We start from the raw sequence: 18,910 nt of genomic DNA on the forward strand, positions 1-18,910 counted from the left end.
AGCTGCGGGCTTGGAGTTGCTGGCATTCTCAAAGATCAAAGCAAGAATCAACGACGTCCTTAGGATTCAGACGACATGGGCTGTTCGCCATCTTCAGCACTCTTTTCTAGTTTGGGGCAACGCATGATCTCGTGCTACTTGGTGTGATAGTCATGGTAGTTTGATTAAGTCTCATGATCAAGTCGTTGAGTCCTGAGCCCAACCTCTTTACCCAATCAATCTTTGAAACTTTCAATTAGAGAAGCAGTTATTTTGAAGAATTATCAGATTACGAACCAAATCTGACGCTCAACTCAACGAGTGTCGGAGTGTTTCATCCTGACGAATGTGCCCAGTGCATAGATTTGATTTCCACTGCAATAAGATGAAGTCGACAACCCTGTAGCCTTCTAAGCTATGCCCGTGTCTTGACTCCGAGGAGATGCTTTGCGGAGCTGAGAAGCGATGTGAACTGGAAGTGTCAGTCTGCTGCCCTTCATTTGCCCAAAGAATGAACATTACGACTCACTGGCAACATTCCATCGCTTACCAATCTTGTCCGAGAGGCTTTGTACCACTTCTCGCAATAGATCCTGGGTATCTCGACCATGATGTTTTTCCAGAAGGATGGCGGTAAATCCAACCCTCTTGTATAGAACCACAGCTGGGAGGGGCATCCTGTCCAGCTCGAGGATATCGGCAGTCTTCTCCACGCGAAGCAGGTCTTGAGCAATGTTGATGGCCGATTCCAGAGCTGCTATGGATGATTCTCTAGCGAAGGAAGGGATCTCTTCCCCGCCAGCACAGGTCAGTCTTTTTTCGTGAAGTTCTATGAGCGCCCTGTCTAACGATTAGCTGACACGTCTGGATGCAGTGTGAAACGTGTACTTCCAAGAGATATATGGTCACCACGGTGTACTGGTGCTCCAGCCTCTTCCAGGATAGTGTCAGTGTTTCTCGGATCTTTCTTTGCACCAGCAGATCGAGCTTCCAAGACTCGTGGTCCAAGAGTGTTTCTAGCTGAACCGACGGGTTTCTTGTAAGCTGCATGACACACTGCAATGCATGCAAGGCTTGTATCTCGCTAGCGAAGAGTCCGTATCTCTGGGCTTCATCCACTGGGAACGACAGAACTGGCAGAGATATGTCCCCGAAATCATGGCGACTACTCCATTCCTCGTCCTCTCGTAGGAGGGATCGGCCGATGTTAGAGTTGTGGACAAGGAATACTCGTTCAGACTTCCCATTGGCGTAGAAGTCCAGTCTGTCGAGGAAACAAATAGCCCACCATACCCGTATTCTCTCTTCGTCAGCTGCTGTTATGGAGCATTGGGATCGATGGAGATTCGTAATGTAGCCGAGACTGGCACAAATTGCTAATGTGGCGTAAGCGTCAGACATGAGGCCTCGCCCTTGCTCGTATATGGCGAGCAGTAAGCCTGACTGGACGGTCTTTATGTGACGCCTTGAGCACGTCTGCAGTAGTAAAAACGATGACTTGCAGTCATCATACAGCGACGGCAAGAGCGTTTCGTGATGTTGACTAGACGCCGACGGAAATGAGGGAGTGATGAGCAGAATGTGTAATAGAAGACAGGCGAGCTCGGCGGATGGTCTGCTCTGCAAGGATGCCACTTGCTCTTTCAGGCTGACTGGGTGAATGATCGGGATCCATTCGTGTATTGACCTCAAGTAACCGTCAAGGACACCCTCTACTGCAAGGTTGAGCTTTTTTAGCGTAGCGAAGAGGTGGGATGTTAGCAAATCGTCAGGGTCCTGGCGTTTCGCGACACTTGGTCCTAGATAAGAAGCAAGACCTAAGGGCTGTTCCTTGGGGTCCAGGTCGTTTGACGGAGGTTGCTGCGCTTTGGACGAAGAGCCATAGTGACACACGCTGTTGCGACTTTTCGGCATCAGAACTGATCTGCGTGTTAGACTAAACCTTGCTACTTACCCTACACATCGGCCGCAAGCCGGCAGTGACCGATCGCAACCTTTTTTTCTCACCGAGCACGAATGGCAGGCATTCGAAGCCAAGGCGCTTGTAGACATGTCATTTGTAGTTTGAGATCAATCATGATAGTCACCTCGTTCAAACGAGTCTGATCTCACGCAGGACTTGACGGGTCACGGAGTTGATGGTTGTGTTGCTGACAAACTCACTGTTCCGGGTCGCATTTTGAGCTAGTCCGCCGCTAGTCCGCCGCCGACCCGCCTCTGGCGGAGCCGGGACTGTTCCGGCAGTCGGGGTAGTGTCGGACAAGTGATGCGCCCGTGCTATGATCACAACAATGCGTTTCTCTGAATGGCTGCAACAGTGAACCCGAGACCATTCGACCGTCCTGGAGATGGGTGGCAGTCGTTACCGAGACCCTTCCCAGCAATCCAAGCCGATGGACGTTTCTGAAGACCTAGAAACTATAAGTAGGCCAATGAAGTCCTCATTTGCAGTAATGTTGCTGAGGAAGACAAAAAAACATTGTGACAATTTCTCGATATTGCAGCAAAAGTCTGAAGAAATACTCCACCTCTCATTATCAAAATGGCAACTCCAGGAAAAACCCGCGCGCCATCCCTGTTCATCAGCCATGGAGCAGGACCTCTTCCGCTCATTCTCCCGGACTTGGAAGATTACCGACAACAGGTTGCCAAGTTGGGAAGTAGGCTTGACGGCGTCAAAGGCATCATCCTCCTCTCAGCACACTGGGAAAGTGACGAGCCCGAAATCACTGCCCTTGAGGACCCTGGGCTCTATTTCGACTACGGAACCGTAGCCGGAGCCCAGGATCTCGTTCCGCCCGAGGCCTACGAGACCAACTACCCTGTCCTCGGAAACGCAGCATTGGCCATGGAGATCAATCACCGCCTTCTGGACTGCGGCTTCAAGCCGGTCCTCAATCACAAGCGTGGTCTTGACCACGGCGTCTTTGTCCCGCTCAAAATCATGCGGCCCGAGGCAGACATACCGGTTGTCCAGGTGTCTGTCCTTACAGGGTGGGACGAGGAGGAGGCCACAGACAAGAACCTGCGCTTGGGTCGCGCCTTGGAGTTTTTCAGAGACTATGGGTACGCGATCATGGGGAGCGGCGGGTCGTATCACGACTTTGATACTACAATGGCCGTGTTCAAAGGCTCTGGCGAGCTTCCCTCTGGGGCCGAAGAGTTTGAGGACTACCTCAATGCAACGGCAGCAATACCTGATGCAAAGGCTCGTGAGAAGGCCCTTCAGGGCTGGCGGGATACCCCGTCGAGCTATGTCTCCCACCTGCAAGCCGAGGCAGAGCACTTTTGGCCGTTTCTCATTGCTGCCGGTAGTGGTGGAGACGTTGCTGGGCGGCGAATCCTCAAGCTTCTCTCTCAGGGCGTGCCCATGAGCTTCTTCCAGTGGTGAAAATTGGTGTGAAATGGACAACGGTAACTGGCTGGGAGAGCAGGTTTGAGTTCAGGACGATGCGGTTGTGGTGTGCCATCACTGCTCATTACGTTGAGAGTTTTACTGTAGCTAGGCCCAGCAGGAAGACTTTGTGTGCTCAATGGAAGTTAGCCGTTCCATCAGCCATGCGAGTGTGTGTCTTCCGTGCTAGGTCCACTCGTATTGTATGCTAGAGACATAATGTGAGCAAAGTCGAATGTTTGCAACCAATCAGATCATTCGAATCTTCCACGGAAGGGTGGCCGAGTTGGTTATGGCGCCAGGTTAAGGTCAGCTTAACATCTGTTTCCTGGTGGGGCAACCCGCGCGAGTTCGAGTCTCGTCCCTTTCATTTTTCCTTTTTTTTCCAAAGTCTGGTTCGTGCATAAGCCGGAGGAGTGCCTTCTTTTTGAAGAGTGTTCAAAAACTACAGGTACGCAAGCTGAATCCAAACCATGCATGGAGCATGCGCCTTCTTCTCAAGGTTCATCCAGAAGGAGGGGGGTCTCTTTTATTCGCTGGCAACATCGACAGGTCTAGCCCATCATCTTAGATGCCTTCTCCAGTGCTTTGACCAGACGGGTACGCATCGTCGTCGTTCGGTCTCAAATGGTGTATCTGAACCGCGGACTCTCATCCCCAAGCTCCGCAAGCTCGTCATCAGACATATCACGATACTTATCCTCCGCAAGACCGGCCTCCCGCTGCTTGTTAGCCCTCCAGTACCAGAACCACATGAAGCCGTACAAGCATGTTCCCATTCCGACCATGCTCAACGTCACCGCGTGGCCTCTGATGTACCTAGGCTTATCGATCGCTTGACTATACCGTCTGTCAGTTGCTACTTGCCTCTCACTTAGACGGCCGAGGTACTCACTAGATGAAAGACGACATCACCCCAGAACAGTTTCCAATCGTCAGCTGCATCCCGCTCGCAGTCGTCCTCTTGCCATATCTCGGCGAGTTATTCGGCAGCTGCAACATCCCATTAGCCCAGAAGCACACGCACTCTGTAAGAGGGAAAGGCTCACCCAAGCAAGCGGTAGCCCGACGACGACGTACAACCCGGCCGCCACCAGAAAGCACCCAAAGTAATGCACCCCAGACGAGGTGTCCGAGATGAGAATCGCGTACCCGATCACGCTGACGCTTCCGAAGACGACGCAGAACAGCCCGCGCAGCTGCTTGCGGTCCGACAGGAAGGCCGCGGTCATGTACACCACCACGCCGAGGGCGTAGCACGGCACCGTGAGGAGCTGCACCTGCGCGACGGTCCAGGTGCCGAGGCCGTTGATGATCGTCGGGAGGAAGGTAGAAAAGCCTGTTCCGCAGTCAGCCACCAGCTACACAAGACTTCCGGCAGCACACCCACCGTAGAGCATGGTATCCACGCCAAACTGCGCCACGCAAAACACCCAGACCTTCCAGTCCTTAAAGGCCTTCCACATGTCCTCGCGGCTGAACTCCTGCGCGCTGCTCGTGTTGCCGTACTCCCGCCCCCTCCGCTCCACCATCAGCCTCTTCTCCTCGTCGCTCAGGAAACTCGCACTCGCAGCGTCATTCGGCAGCAGGAAGAAGGTCACAACACCAAGCACAACCGTCGGCAGGCCCTCGATAATCATAATCCACCGCCACCCGCTCAGCCCAGCCACGCCCTCCATGTGCCCGATCCCATACGCCAGCAGCCCGCCGAGCCCGCCCGCGATGGCCGCGCTGACGAAGAGGTAGCCCACGCGCAGCGCGAGCTCATGCTTGCTGTAGAAGAAGGTGAGGTAGACGTTCAGCCCGGGGAAGAGGCCGGCCTCGACGGCGCCGAGGAGCAGGCGGCATGCGATGAGGGCGCCGTAGGAGTCGACCAGCCCCGTGAGGGTGGCGATGATGCCCCATGCGACGGTGATGAAGGCGATCCAGCGGGAGGGGGTGAAGAGCTTGAGGACGAGGTTGGAGGGGACCTCGAAGATGATGTAGGTCACGAACAGGATGGAGACGGCGACCTGGAACTGGTTTCCTTGGAGGTTGAGGTCGGACTCGAGGTTGTAGAGGCGTGCGTTGCCGATGTTGACGCTGGCGGGGTTAGAGAGAGGTGCAGGTGGGCAAGGGATGGCAGACTCACCGGTCTAGGAAACTTAAGAGGTAGAGGAGCATTACGAGGGGAATGATGCGCGCGTCTAGTTTTCTGACCAGCGCCTTCTCCCGCAACGCCAGGTCGTCGTCGACGGGCTCTAGGTCCCGGGCGTCGATCTCGGGCGAGCTTGCGCCGGGCCCGGCGTCGGCGTGCTTCTTCGCGGCGTCCATGCCGGCGGTGTTTCCGTGGAGGTGAGAGAAAGCCGAATGACTCTTAGTTGCAGACCAGCAATAACCCCGCGTCAATTGCGCAAAAGTTTCGTTGTCAGAGTTTGAGAATCTGTCTGCGTGGAAGGGTTGACGTTGACTCGACGCTCCCTTGGATTCCGGCGGGTTGATCGTCACTCAATCCCGATGCGTCAATGAGACCTCGCGCTGGGCAGGATGATGCGGCCGGCGGGGGTGGTGCCGTTGAAGATGGCGGGGTGTCGTGCAGATATTACACGCGGGCGCGGTGCATGGGACGATTGAGATCTTCCCCTTCTGCAGTGTTCGTCGACTGTAGACCCCTCCAGTTCCTATGTCGGCGGGGTTGGGTTGACTAGACAGAGACTATGGCACGATGTTTGTAATTACCCGCCTAATAAGACAGTGGCTGGCTGGGGCGAAAAACAACTCAACTCGTGAAAGACGCTTGCATGAGTCAGGATTGAAGACTTCAGAGAAGGCGGAATTGTTGAAACAAAGAGGGTTGGAATTCTGGATGGCAGAAGACGATAACTATCAAATGGTTCCTCGGTCTACTCCCCGCCTTGCCTTGCCCCCGCGGTATCTTTCTTCAGAAACCAAGACATTGCAGATAAGATCCTGACTTTGCTGCCCCCGGGGTCTGGAACCCATTCGGAGCTGCAGCTAAGAGAAGACAGAAACAACCGCAACAGGGGTGCTTGTGCTTGTTTGGTTCGAGCTTACGCACCGTTTTTTTTTTTTTTTTTTTCCCTTCCGTTGCCCGCCGCCCACTCTGTGCACCCGCCGTTGCACTTGCGCCCCAACTCGCCCGCAACGTAGGAGATACCCGACCTGGTGCCACCGCTCCATGGAGGAGGGGCTCTTTGGCGAGTGTTTCTGGCATTGTTTGAACCCTTGGGGCCTTCGGGGGGAAAGGGTGGGTGTGTTGCGTCCAGGGTGGACGTTCGTGACCATCAAAAGGCTTGGCTTACATGAAGCATTGCAGTCGGCAGAAATGCCGCCGATGGCTCGGGTCCGGACTGACAAATGGCACACCTTCAACAACAAGATGGTTCCGCGTGCTGACGAAACATGGACGGTCTTCTGGAACTTTCAGAGCCGGTGAGCGATGGCTTTGGGAGGAATGATGGTGACGTCTGCGTTTGCAATTTCCCTTGAGCGGGACAAAATGAGTTCCCGGTAGCAAGACTCGGGCTTTCGGGGCTGTCGACCAGACGTCTTGGCGGCCCATATGAAGCTCTTCATATCAGAGCAGGGTCGCATCGGCACGCAACCACAAGATATCGACTGATTACCAAAAGCCTGTCCCTTCTTTCCCCAGGATGCGTCTCTCCAAGACCCAGGGACAACCACTGACAACCCAAAACAGTAAAACTTGGGATGAACGACACCTCGCCGGGATGCACCCGTAACAGCCACGCTCCCCCCAAACTCAACTCATGTCCTCGTCAAGCGCATTTCCAACGTCACACAGAAGACTCTTAGCTCTCTCATCTCCCCTTGTCACGCAAAGATGCTGTATGGTGCCAAGAGATAAGGCGTGAGACCAAGGTGCTGACACTGCGTCGTCGTCGACGTCCACAATGCGAACATGCAAGCCATATGCGAGCTGGAGCTGCCCCCCTCCCACCGGCAGAGCTAAGGACGCACATCATTCCATGGCGCCAACGTCGCGCTCTTCAAGATCTAAGACAATTTGCGCAAACGTCAAAAGACTTCACATATATAACACTCTTTATGGCCTCTGGCCAGCTACTGTGACTTTTACCTGGAACCTGTACTGCAACGACCTCTGACTTCACCCTTCAGCTAACAGCCTACTGGTCACGTGATCCCAGCTTCAGCCCTATTTCCCCCACACACGCTTAGGTGCACCATCACAATCTCATCACCTTCAACATCACTTCGATAATAACTTCATAACTTTAACTAAGTTTAATTACTACAGACTTTCTCCAGCCTTCTAACCTATCTATTAACCCTCATATACACCCTCTATCGTTAAGCTTAGCTATCTTTTCTACTGCCTACACTATATTCTATATTTATCAATAACACCTACAATTTAGCTTAGTTAACTTATTAGCTACGCTGCCCTACTAAGGACGTTATTAAAGTAAGCGTAAATATTAGGATTAGTAGCAAACATATCTATATTATTAAGCGAGAGGCTTTACTAAAGTAGGTAGGCAGCCTCCACGCTATTGCTACTGAGGTTAGCCTCTAGGACCTTAAAGTAGGACCTAGCTATAGCTATCTAGTCCCTAAGGCTCTATATATTAAAGGATATTATCTTACTAATCGCTATAAACCTAGCCCTATAGTTAGTATTAATCTTAGTATCTTAGGGCGTACCTTAGGCAAAGCCTTACAGCATGAGATCCCATAGATCAGGCAGGATAGAACATATTATGAAGGAATCTAGGTAGTTTGCTTAGTGAGGAATAGGCTCGAGGCTTAGCGCAAGCAGCGTCTTAAGTACGTGGCCAAGACAAGCTTTTCCGTGGCTGAAGACCTTGTGAAGCCATCTCTGCGTAGCGTGAGTCATGCGGGCGAGGCTGTTAACCTTACTGGCAACGAAGCCATCGTTAACAAGGCTGATAGCCATAATAGTATATACGTCTAGCCTAGATGCTTTCGCTTATACGCAGGCGAGTTAGGGTTGGCGCGGGCAGTTATTCCGGACCCTTGGGTATGTATACTGCGAAGCTACTGGACTGGGCACTGACCGAGGTGCTTTTACTGCTTTTTCCCCTACTGTGAAAACCCCTACTGGGTGGGCTCGAAACTTCCTCAACATATAACACTCTTTATTTTGACCCATCATGCAATTCGCATTGCCATGCTACCTCGTACACATTACGAAGATTATCTACCGGAAGAGAGTTTTGAAACCCCAAGTATGAACCCCCTCAAATGAAAAATGCTTCCCGCGCGGCCTCGCTTCCATCTGCCGCCAGCCTGCCTTCCTGCCCCGTGCCCAAGGCAAGGCAAAAGCTTCAATGCAACGCTTCAGTATCCTAAAACAAAATCCAAGTAATAGCCTTTATGTATATATTTACAAACCCCCACCTCATCTTCCAAATCTGCCACAAAAGAAAAGGTACGCTACACACACACACACACACATGCATTATCGATAGTTCTGGGCAGGCATCTCGTACACATCCGGCACCGGCCCAGACTGGAACGACGTCATATGCTGTCGTTGCTGCGGCGGCTGCGGCCTAGGCTGCCCATCGCCCATCTCGACAACCTCGTCGCCGCCCATCTCAGGCGGGAGGATGCGCGTGCCGCCCAGCTCATTCGCCCCGTTCGCGGGCCTCGTGTACCCGGAGCCGTAGTCGTTGGCGGGCGACACCGTCTGGTTCGACATCGGGCTGACGCTCTGCGTGGGCGGCGACAGCTGGCTGCTCTTGCGCGGCACGGGTTGGCGCCTGTGAGTCGGCGTGGTGGCGGCAGCTGCGCCGAGGCCGGCTCCCGTCTCGGACATGCCGTGGCCGTGGTCGTAAGACGGGCCGTTGGGGTCGTAGGCGCGCATGTCGGCGAGGTCGGCCGCGCTGGGGCGGTTGGCCTTGTGGCGCTTGTAGAGCCACCAGCCGATGCCGAGGAGGAGCGCGAGGCCGACGACGCCCACGCCCGCGCCGATTCCAGCCTTTGCGCCCGTGGAGAGGCCGCCGTCGCCGCTGCCGCTGTCGCTTGAGCCTGTGGCCGAGGTGCCGCTGTCGGTTGCGGTGGCGATGTTGCCTGTCGTCGGGCCGGTGTCGACGGTGGCGGCGGAGGTGGTGTCGACCGAGGTGGAGGTGACGAGCAGAGTCGAAGTGACGGTGATTGTGGTCTGGGCGTTGTTGAAGAGGGTGCTGATGATGGTGGAGGTCTGGACGAGGTTGGAAGTGGTGGTGCGGACGACGGTGCTGGTGCGGACGTTGGTGACTGTCGCGTCGGCGCCGGCAGTGCCCGTGACGGTGACGAAGACGGTGACGATGGCGCGCTTCTCGATTACGGCGTGCTTGCGCAGGTCGGCCGCGGGGGTGATTTGGGCGGCGGGGGCAGCGACGGGGGCGGTCTCGGCGGGGAGGAATTTGATCCAGCGCTTCGCGAGGATGGTGGAGGTGACATACTCGGTCAGAGTGGCTGTTGCGACGTCGTTGCTGGTGACGGTGGTGGTCTCGAAGGTGGTGGTGGTGACGACGACGGTGGTGATGACCGTGCGGAGGAAGTTGGACGTGACGGTGACGGTGCCTCCGCTGCCGCCGCCGACGGTGACTGTGTCTGTGATTGTGGTCGTCGCCTCTGCTGCTTCGCTCGTCGTGGGCGTCGATGCCACGGGGGTCGTCGATGTTGGTGTTGAGCCTGTGCCAGACCCCTGTCTTGGGCGGAGGCCGGGCATGGCTTTGGCGTCGTCGGCGAGTGGTGATGCTGTCGCGATGTTGCTGCTGCTAAAGGACCAGAGCAGGGCCAGGAGGCCGGCCGATCCGAGACGCATGGCTGCGGTAGGTTCGCTCAATGGCGAGAGGGAGCAACCTGAGTGTGTGTTTGCTGGACAAAAGAGAGATCCGGGTGGATGTCGACGATAGTTGGAAAGGTTGGTGATGAGGGTGGAAAAGTGTGAAGCGACGTCGTCTGGCTTCGAGGGAGGGAGGTCCAGGAAAGGTTCGAGAGTGAGTGTGTGCCACCACGGCGAAACACGGTGGAATGAAAAGCTCGTAACAAGTCACCAGCGGCCAGAGACACAGGAAACGGTTTATTACGAGACCTGCTGAGAGGTACAAGCAGTAGCGCACAGCAAAGAGTGCAGACTGCAGAGGATAACCGAGCAGGCGGAGGGTGCGGGAAGATCAGATGCGGTCTAGTCGACCCTAGCTACCTCCATACTAACCGTAGATACGTATCTCCCTCCTGCTGTATTCGGTGATCTCCTCTGCACCTCCTAGGTAGGTAATGTACCCAGGCAAGCAAGCACTTATTAGCAGGTACCTAAGCGTGTCGGCCGACGGGTGCTAACAGAAAAGCCACTCGTAATAGCGTCTCCAACATGGTGGCGCGGCAACTGTTTTTTTTCCTCTTCCTCGCTCACTTTTCGCGCTTTTTTCCCATCAGGTAATGAATCCCCTCTTTTCCTCGCCGCCCTCTCCCTTCTGTCCCGGAGGTTCCTACATCCCCACCGTCGGAGTCTGGAGAGGAAGCCGACGGGCTAGTATAAAAAGGACATACGGATAGATTAAATGAAAGAAAACAAGTGGACACCAGGGAAGGGCCTGAGCCTGACAAGTGACATTGACAACGAATTAACCTCTCAAATGGCAGGTGGTCCTACCGACAATGTGCAAAATGGAATGAGCAAAAGGCTGTGAAGCAGGGGTCCTTCGGGAACAGGGGGTTCCTCTTTGCTGGTTTATCGGTAGGAACATGCCTGACTGGGAAACACAATGACACAATTGCACAAGGGGCACCTCCCAGAGCAGCACAAGAGACGGAAAAGAGACCAGACGGTGGTGTTGATGGGTAATGGTATGCCCTGTCAATAGCACATCCCCCCAACAGGGCTCCCTTGTGATGATGTGTCTGCGCTGCCTCGGAAGAGTTGGCTGCTGCGCTGGCAGTGCTGGACAGCAGCTGGCAACCAACCGTCGCCTCTGGCCTCACCAAGTGCTGACAGGCCTGCTTCCCTTGGGCACCTTACGGATACTGCGCATGTTCATGTGCTTCGCAGTCGTGACCGATGGACCCTTGGACCCCTGAATGCGACCCGAAGGAAGCGCGCAGCTTCTGCGTAACTCTACCGCGTAATGAGAGGGCCTCGCTGCAGCCTACGCACGATACATAGGCCTATGATCATCAAGAATAAATGGGAACAGAGTGGTCGATGATGCGGAATTCCATTGGGCAATGCGGGGAAAAAAAACACGAGAAAAACGGTGCCCCCCTCCCTCCCCTGGATCCTAGCCTCTAGCAGAGGCCTAAGGAGGTCTTGTGACGGGATCCTTGAATCTCCCAGCCAACTCTTGGCCCGTCATGCGGCCGGGGAAGAGAAGTGTGGGCGGCGGGCAAACATACGATGGGCTGAGTAACCCGAGGCCGAAGAAGAAAACATGCAACGCGAAAGGGCTCCTGCTGTTCCATCTTGAACATGTCGAGAGACATTGAGAAACAGCAAGTCGCAAAAGGATATCGAGGTTTGCCAGAGATGTTTCTGTTTCATCCGAAGTAGAGCTAGCTTCGTCAGGAGCAGCAGAGGTCCTCCAACCCGTTGCCGCTCCAGCTTCCAGAAGCGAAAAAGCCTTCCCGACCCGGGCGACGACGAACTTCGCCATCCACGCCGCCGCCGTGGCGCGGGTCACCCGCCGTCAAGAGGCCGAGGCCCCTCCAAGTCGGCTACCTCAATCGCGAAGCCAGGCGCCAAAAGTCTCCCCGTTTCAGAAGCTGTGGAAGTCCGCGCTGTACTGTTAATGCGGCTGGATCTGCGCAAACCACGCAACCCATCCCTCCAATGCGATCGACGCGTCGGCATGAATGATATCAGCCTGGGCAGACGCGGGCTCAAATACGAGCTGCAGGCCGACTCTTTCTCTCTCTGCCTCTATCAGCAGGGCGCGCGTCTCCGCAGATAGGGGCAATATCAAGTTGCAGAGCAGAGGGGATGCATCAATTGTTGCAGATCAACTTATCTCGCACGTCGGGACGATAGGCAAGAAGTCCTCTGCCATCGATTGTCGCGTCAAGAATTGTGTTCACAGAAGTCGAGGTATGGTTTGACAGCCAGGTACCAAATCTAAACATCCCGCCCCCCTGTCGTGCTCCCGCGCAGAAAAGTCAATTTCAGCCATAAGAAGCGCTGGAATCAACGCTTCACCGTTATGAGAAAAATCACCGTCAGCCACCGCTAACCCAACCCCGTTTCCGTGCACGTTGAAGCTGCCCTCCCTCACGTCGCGCGCCGGCCTGCCTATCGTGAACGCTGCCCCTCCGAGGTTAGCACGCGGACGCAGAGGCACCCGGAGATTGCCCAGAGACACTGCGTCCACCGGCCGGTGACGGTTCGTCTGCGGCCAAGCAGCGGCGGCGTTGCTCATTGAGCAGCTTTTTCCGTCGGGAACGCAGGGCTCGATAGAAGAGTTGGTTTTGCCTCATGAGGCGTCGTTCTCAGAGCAGTAAAGTATGCCAGTCCTTTCCTATTGAGCATAGTTACGGTTGCATGCCGAAGAGGTCCCTGCCGAAAGAAGCAGTGAAGGGTCATTTTCATGTCCAGTGAGCTTTGGACCGTTCTCTTGGAGCGCTACTTTGCCCCGCGAGCCACCGGAACAGGTGCAGGTTCCAGCGAGACAGCCGCCACAAATGTGGCTTCCCTGACCAACCCACGAACGACTGCCAAGAGCATCAGGGTGTCTCCTCTCGTTTTTGTGCATGCGCTTCTGTTCAGACTCACTTGCATCTTACAATAGAGGCTTGATTGCTTCATGTGATTTGGCAATCCGCCAATGTGAACATCGCAATACCTCAATGAACTCGAATGGAATTTCAAGGCGTGTCTGAGGATCGCGGGCACCACATCGAAAGCCTCCCTCCAAGAGAAGCTGCCGTGTCATACCCCCATTATTGATGTTTACCAACTCTTCATTCCTATCAGGTTTTGTCCGCGGATCCGTGAGCTTGCTCTCTTCGAGGCAGAACTTATATATACGATGGATAGGTAATGAATCAGCCTAGCCGCACCCCTTCCTAGACAGTGTCACGTCACGAGCGGGCGCTGTCATCGACTCCGAACTACACCTTGAAGCCGGGACGAGTTGACTAGAGTGGAAGAAAATGTGTTTTGCAAACACTTGAAAACGGATCTTGGAAAAGTTCGGCCTCTCTAAATTACTTGCAGAAGGAGACCGTCCATTCTTTCCTGTGGTTATATACTCTACTGTACTTTACCGTCGCCGTCGTTGTCGTCGTCGCTGCCATCATTTTTACTATTCTGCTTTCTTCACCTATATAATCTCTACCGTACTATCGCCTCCGATAGGAGTAATTGAGTACAAATGAAATATAGTCGCGCAGATACATGAAAACCAGACGGTTTCTTTTAGAAATGACGAGCAACCCAGCCTGGTTTCTCATGGAGAATGATCAGTACGCCCAACTAGTTGGTTACATCGCGTATGCCATCAGAAGCCCCAAGACAATGATACCCTGCCTCTTTTGACTCGACATTGACGGATCGGGTTGTCCGTCATCCCGACCACAAGCTTCCCATTGCCTTCTTCTAATACTCATCGACGGATGCTTGATATCGCCCTTTTCTCTTCTCGCCACCATACTCGATGGGAAAGGTAGGTCTACCGCTTCATTCGTAGGCCTGCTGATCTCACAGCATCTTGATCTCCTCTCAGCTTCTGATCACACCCGTCAAAGGCATGCCAATCGTGTGGTTGGAGTATTTGCACTGGATCGTTGTATGTGTTTAAGACCGGGTCGAAATGCACCATCAGCTGCTTCTTACTCTGCGAGCTCACCACCCGCTGGCCTTTCTTCCGCAATCACACCGTCACCTAGCAAACGTTATCGACCTCCGAATGACTGAGATGCTTGATTATCATCATTTTGCAATAATATTCCTAATTTCATCGTTCAGTCTCATCTACAGCCTTCGTAAGTCTTAGTGCGTTACAAACAGTCCAACCGAGCAAATAATGTGCCGCGGCAGTGTGGTCACCAGAGAAGAACGTGAATCCAGTCGGGACGGCTCCTTCCAACATACGGAGAACTCACAGCATAAGTCACTGCTATGAGACAGATCCTACAAGATCACAACTTGTAGCCAACACGTCTCCTCAGCCGTCGTCCTCTCATCTTCAACCAGCCAGCATCGGTGATAAAACACCTATGTCTTGACACATCGTCCATCTCCTCGCCTCCCTCCGTATCCAGTACTCACTCAAGCAGGAACGCCCGTAGACGAACGGACACAGAGAGCACGATCTCCCCTCGCCTACCTCTTTCACAGTCATCCTAACAGAGTGAAGTAGATAAGGATAGTCTTGAGAAGGCGATCAAGACCATGAGGTGCCAAATCTGATCTCAGGCTGAGAGCAATTGTGATGCCATCAGTTACACCACAGCTTCAGCAACAAACAACTCACCCTCACCTACATACCTCCCCTCTGCAAGATAAACCGACCTCCGCGGAACGATTTACACATCTTCACTCACCTATCAATAAGCCACAGATGCCTCATGTAAAACCACACCCATTCACAACCCCCACTTCCTTCTCCAAAACATCCCCTTCACAAGCCTCTTTAACTTCTCAACTCACATAACCACCAAGCCACACCCTCATCCTCATCCTCACCCTAATCCTCCTCATCCTCCCCCACGAGCCTCAGTCTACAATCCTACATCCCACCCAATCAAACCCCCCTCTTCCTCCCAAAACGCCTCCCAAAACCACGCCAACCTCCGATCGCCAAGCGATCGCCAAGGCCCAATCACCCGTCCGATGTACAGACACCCACATCCCAGTCACGTTTTACAAAGAGTGTCGCAGAACAGCCCGCACCGTCGTCATCCAACGTGTTGCAAAAAACCTTGCGCCGCGGCCTGCAATCCCTGCGTCCGAGCGCTTGCTCCCGCCAGTCGTGCGAAACAAGCCGACACGTTGAGAGATAGAGAAAAGAGGGAAAGGGGAACCGAGGGATATGCGCCCTTGGCACGTCTCAGCTTCCAGCTGCACTCGGATATGCAAACGCACGAGCAGGCACGGATAGGTTGAGACCAAAGAACACCAGGTAATTTCGCAAGAGCCATTTGCCCTGCAACATCAAGACTGTCTAAGTATACTGATGATGGCATCACGCTAGGTACATGTAAATGTCGGTAGTAGTAATAGTATATCCACAGGGGTGCGGGGATGACGCCGAAGATTATCATCATCCACCGATGCAAAATTCCTCCACATTTCGCTCTCATAAACCTCCTCTCGACACTGCTTCCACCCTGCCTGAAAGTCCCCCTCGGCATGTCGGTGCCGCCGCCGCATTCGTCACCAAACCTGCCGTCTTCTTGGTCCTGGCGTCCGGCGCACCCGCGATATGCATCCCAGTGGATCAGATTCCAAACAAGTAACGTCCATAATGTTCCACCCTGCCATATTGAATGGACAGAGGCAGGAAGGGACAGGTAGGCAACGATGCTGATATTGTTGACAAATAATATGACGTAAGAGGGAAACGAAACGAAGTTGTTGCCTTGTGCCACGGCCTGGCTTAGAAGTTCTCCTTGCCCCAAACAAAAGAGAAGCTGGACAATGTTAGCATGATATGTGTATGATACTCTGAGGTCATGTCTACTTACCCAGGTTCACTGTACTTATTGCAGTAAATGTGCAGCGCGCTACCCAGACCCTTGGGTCCGCAGAAGAACACACCAGCCTCGGCCGGGGAGTGCAACTTGCGGATACCTCTGAAGATCATGTCCCAGTTGGGTCTGCCGAAGTTGGTAGGAGAACGCAGACCAGTGATGGTATCCTTGTCGGCGTTGGCGTCGTTAATCATGATGTTCGTCGCGTCGTCTGCCTTGATCTTGGCGGTAAGGTAGGTGTGAATCTCAATGCGGTTGTCAACATCCTGAGCCTCGATGGCGAGAAGGAGAGAGCGGAACCACTCGAAGGAGCCGAAATCTCTGCAGATCCAGAAGAAGTAGACCTTGCTAAGACGGGTCTTCTTCTGAGGGTAGTTCATGCGGTACCAGATGGACTTGAGGATAGAGGCGAAGGGAGTAACACCGATACCGGCACCGCAGAGCACGGAAACCTCGTACTTGAAGACGTCCTCAGATGCCGAGCCGAAAGGTCCGTCGACGTAGACACGGGGAAGGACACGGCGGAGGGCGGGGTCAACCTCGCTGGAGTCGCTGTTGACACCGACAACCTTGGAAGAGTCGTCCTTCTTGCGGTCCCATTCGCAGCCGAGGGCCTGAGAGACACCACGAGTGAAGTCACCGACGACACGCATGTGGATGGAGATGTAGTCCTCCTCGGGGGCGGAAGTCAAGGTGAAGGGGTGGTATTGCCACAACGAAACGGCAGGGCAGCAGAAGAAAATGTACTGTCCGGCCTTGGTCTTGGTGTGCTCCTTCTTGATCTGGATCTCGCAGACGTTGCTGGGGTGCTGGATAACCTTGGAAACGTACGTCTTGTGGCGTCCGCGAAGCTCACGAGCAATACGCTCAGCGAGGTAGATGAAGCCGCCGTACATCCAGTACTGCCAGAACACACCGATTGCAGAGGTACCGATGCTGACGCAGAAGGGAGCAAAGTCGGGCTGAATCATGCAGAAAGCTCCGTGGAAGGACCAGAAAAAGAAGAAGATGATGAACATGTGGTGAGTGTACCAGAATCGCTCGTAGTTGGCACGTCTGGGCTTCTCAACGGAGGTGAAGACCATGCCCATGAGGGCGATGAGCATGACATAACCAGTCCAGCCAGGGCCGGAGACGAAGTTGGCCAGCAGCCATCCGTAGATTCCAAGGTTGTTCTTCGCAGCAATCTGGGCAAAGTTGTTCCAGTGGGCAATCGTGTGAACCCAGGAGAAGAAGACAATGGACCACGCGGTGGTGATGTGGAACGTGATGTTCTTGTCGAACTGGATGATGCCGTTGAGCGGGGTCTGACGAGCCAGAGAGATGAGCGTGCGGCACACGGGGAACAGAATCAGTGCGACGTCGACGTGGAGAACCAAGGCGGCAGAACGGGCAATGACGAAAGTCGGGCCGAAGGTATCGCGAGACGTTTGCAAGTTGTCCTTGAGACCGTAGTGGACAGTGGCAAAGGCGAAGATGAGGGCGTGCAGCAGCAGGAACACGAAGACGAAGCTGTGTGATGTTAGTTGTGCTTCGCGTGGCAGCGAACAGCGGCAGGCAAACGTACACTCTGCGGTATCCTTCGTTAATCATCCATCGATCGAAGCGTTCCCTCATTGTCAACTCCTTTTGCTTCTCCTGTGTCATCTCTCCGGAGAGCAGCATGCGGGTAAGAGGTGTCCATCTCGATCGCTCGGAGGGCTTCTCGGAGCCCTGAGAGTAGTAGTCCATGGCGGGCGGGTGGTCTGGCTGTCGCAAGCCAGGCGAGTCGTGGGCCGATCCTGCGTTCGTTTTCCTTCTGATCCGTATTATCCCAGAGGGTGGTCTTCTTCTCGACTCTTTCTCGGATCCCCAGCAATGACTCCTTCGCCCAAGTTCCTCCTTTGATCGGGTGGTGCCTGTCGGGGTGGTTGTCCGGCGTGATGCGATTAAGCGCGGGTATAGTCGGTCGGTTGTGGTTGATTCAGAGCCTGCTGAACGGGCAAAGAAATAATGTGTCTAAATGAAAGTATACGAAGAGAAGTGCGCGAACCCAGAAAAGAGCGGAAATTGGAGCCTGCAATCCGACAGTCACTGGGTTAGCGAAAAGACGGCTTCATGCACCAGGCGGCGGTGGAAGAAGGGCAGCAGCGGGCGGGAGGCGGGAGAGGGGGAACGAGCTGGAATGTGAGTGACAGAAGGTGGCGGAGGGGGACAGGAAAGGAGGGGAGGATATGGCGTAGAAGAGAGTTTTTGGAGGAAGCGAGGAGAGTCCGAGGGATGGCGCAGGGGAGTGCGGGAAGGATAAGGCGACTGGCTTTTGGGCAGACGATACTCGAGCGGGCGGCAAAGAAAGAATCGAGTCTGAGGAGCGAAGGTATCGCCAAGCCAGCCAAGACTGGACTCTGGGTTGATGAAGTGAGGGCAACGCAACGTACCTGCACACAATGCCTGCACTCGGCGGCTGGTTCTTGGAATTCGCGGTCGTTGAGGAAATCGTGGAATTATTTTCCCTACGTGCAGTAGCGGAAGGGGTGTGCGAGATGGGAAAAGGAAGAAGGGGAGGAGAGAGTCAAAAGAGCGTCCGGGAGGTGGGCGATCACAGGAAGATGAGGAGCGTGTGAGGTGTGAGAGGTGTGAGAGAGGTGGATGTGCCTGGCGGGGAGGAAGGGGGGGCGTGGAGTGTGCGGACAGGGGGGCCAGGGGGGAGGGGTGGCCGGATGAGCGTCAGGGCAATCGCCAGCCAGGGCCGTCGCGAGATGGCAAGTGGTAGCCCTCTCTTGCTCTTGCCCAGCGGAATTGGGTGGAAGAAGGCAGGAAGAGACTAACAGCGCAATTGGGGAGGTCATGTAAGAGAAACCGCAATCAGCAACAAGGCAG

General features: G+C 54.4%; 5 protein-coding genes across 5 annotated transcripts; 1 reads left to right on the plus strand and 4 right to left on the minus strand.

Annotated features, from left to right (window-relative positions):
- Positions 1 to 389: 389 nt before the first annotated feature.
- Positions 390 to 2,031, minus strand: CGCS363_v009103 (uncharacterized protein; the record flags this gene model as incomplete). Its single annotated transcript, XM_036640952.1, has 4 exons — positions 390 to 451; positions 509 to 721; positions 1,677 to 1,882; positions 1,934 to 2,031. The coding sequence occupies 4 exons, from the start codon at positions 2,029 to 2,031 to the stop codon at positions 390 to 392; spliced, it is 579 nt and encodes a 192-aa protein (XP_036492633.1).
- Positions 2,032 to 2,521: 490 nt separating this feature from the next.
- On the plus strand, positions 2,522 to 3,370 carry DODA-3 (4,5-DOPA dioxygenase extradiol; the record flags this gene model as incomplete). Its single annotated transcript, XM_036640953.1, has 1 exon — positions 2,522 to 3,370. One exon carries the CDS (start codon positions 2,522 to 2,524, stop codon positions 3,368 to 3,370), a length of 849 nt encoding a protein of 282 aa, XP_036492909.1.
- Positions 3,371 to 3,996: 626 nt separating this feature from the next.
- On the minus strand, positions 3,997 to 5,686 carry CGCS363_v009105 (putative transporter; the record flags this gene model as incomplete). The annotated part of the gene is made up of 5 exons (XM_036640954.1): positions 3,997 to 4,213; positions 4,269 to 4,366; positions 4,423 to 4,712; positions 4,764 to 5,455; positions 5,505 to 5,686. The coding sequence occupies 5 exons, from the start codon at positions 5,684 to 5,686 to the stop codon at positions 3,997 to 3,999; spliced, it is 1,479 nt and encodes a 492-aa protein (XP_036492634.1).
- A 3,151-nt stretch (positions 5,687 to 8,837) lies between these two features.
- CGCS363_v009106 (uncharacterized protein) lies at positions 8,838 to 10,190 on the minus strand (the record flags this gene model as incomplete). Its single annotated transcript, XM_036640955.1, has 1 exon — positions 8,838 to 10,190. The coding sequence occupies one exon, from the start codon at positions 10,188 to 10,190 to the stop codon at positions 8,838 to 8,840; it is 1,353 nt and encodes a 450-aa protein (XP_036493850.1).
- Positions 10,191 to 15,957: 5,767 nt separating this feature from the next.
- On the minus strand, positions 15,958 to 17,782 carry noxA-1 (Superoxide-generating NADPH oxidase heavy chain subunit A; the record flags this gene model as incomplete). Its single annotated transcript, XM_036640956.1, has 3 exons — positions 15,958 to 15,991; positions 16,046 to 17,563; positions 17,619 to 17,782. The coding sequence occupies 3 exons, from the start codon at positions 17,780 to 17,782 to the stop codon at positions 15,958 to 15,960; spliced, it is 1,716 nt and encodes a 571-aa protein (XP_036492635.1).
- Between the last annotated feature and the right edge of the window lie 1,128 nt (positions 17,783 to 18,910).

The sequence above is a fragment of the Colletotrichum siamense genome (genome assembly GCF_013390195.1).
Source record: "Colletotrichum siamense strain Cg363 chromosome Unknown KSG_Cg363_contig06, whole genome shotgun sequence".
Lineage (NCBI taxonomy): Eukaryota > Fungi > Ascomycota > Sordariomycetes > Glomerellales > Glomerellaceae > Colletotrichum > Colletotrichum siamense.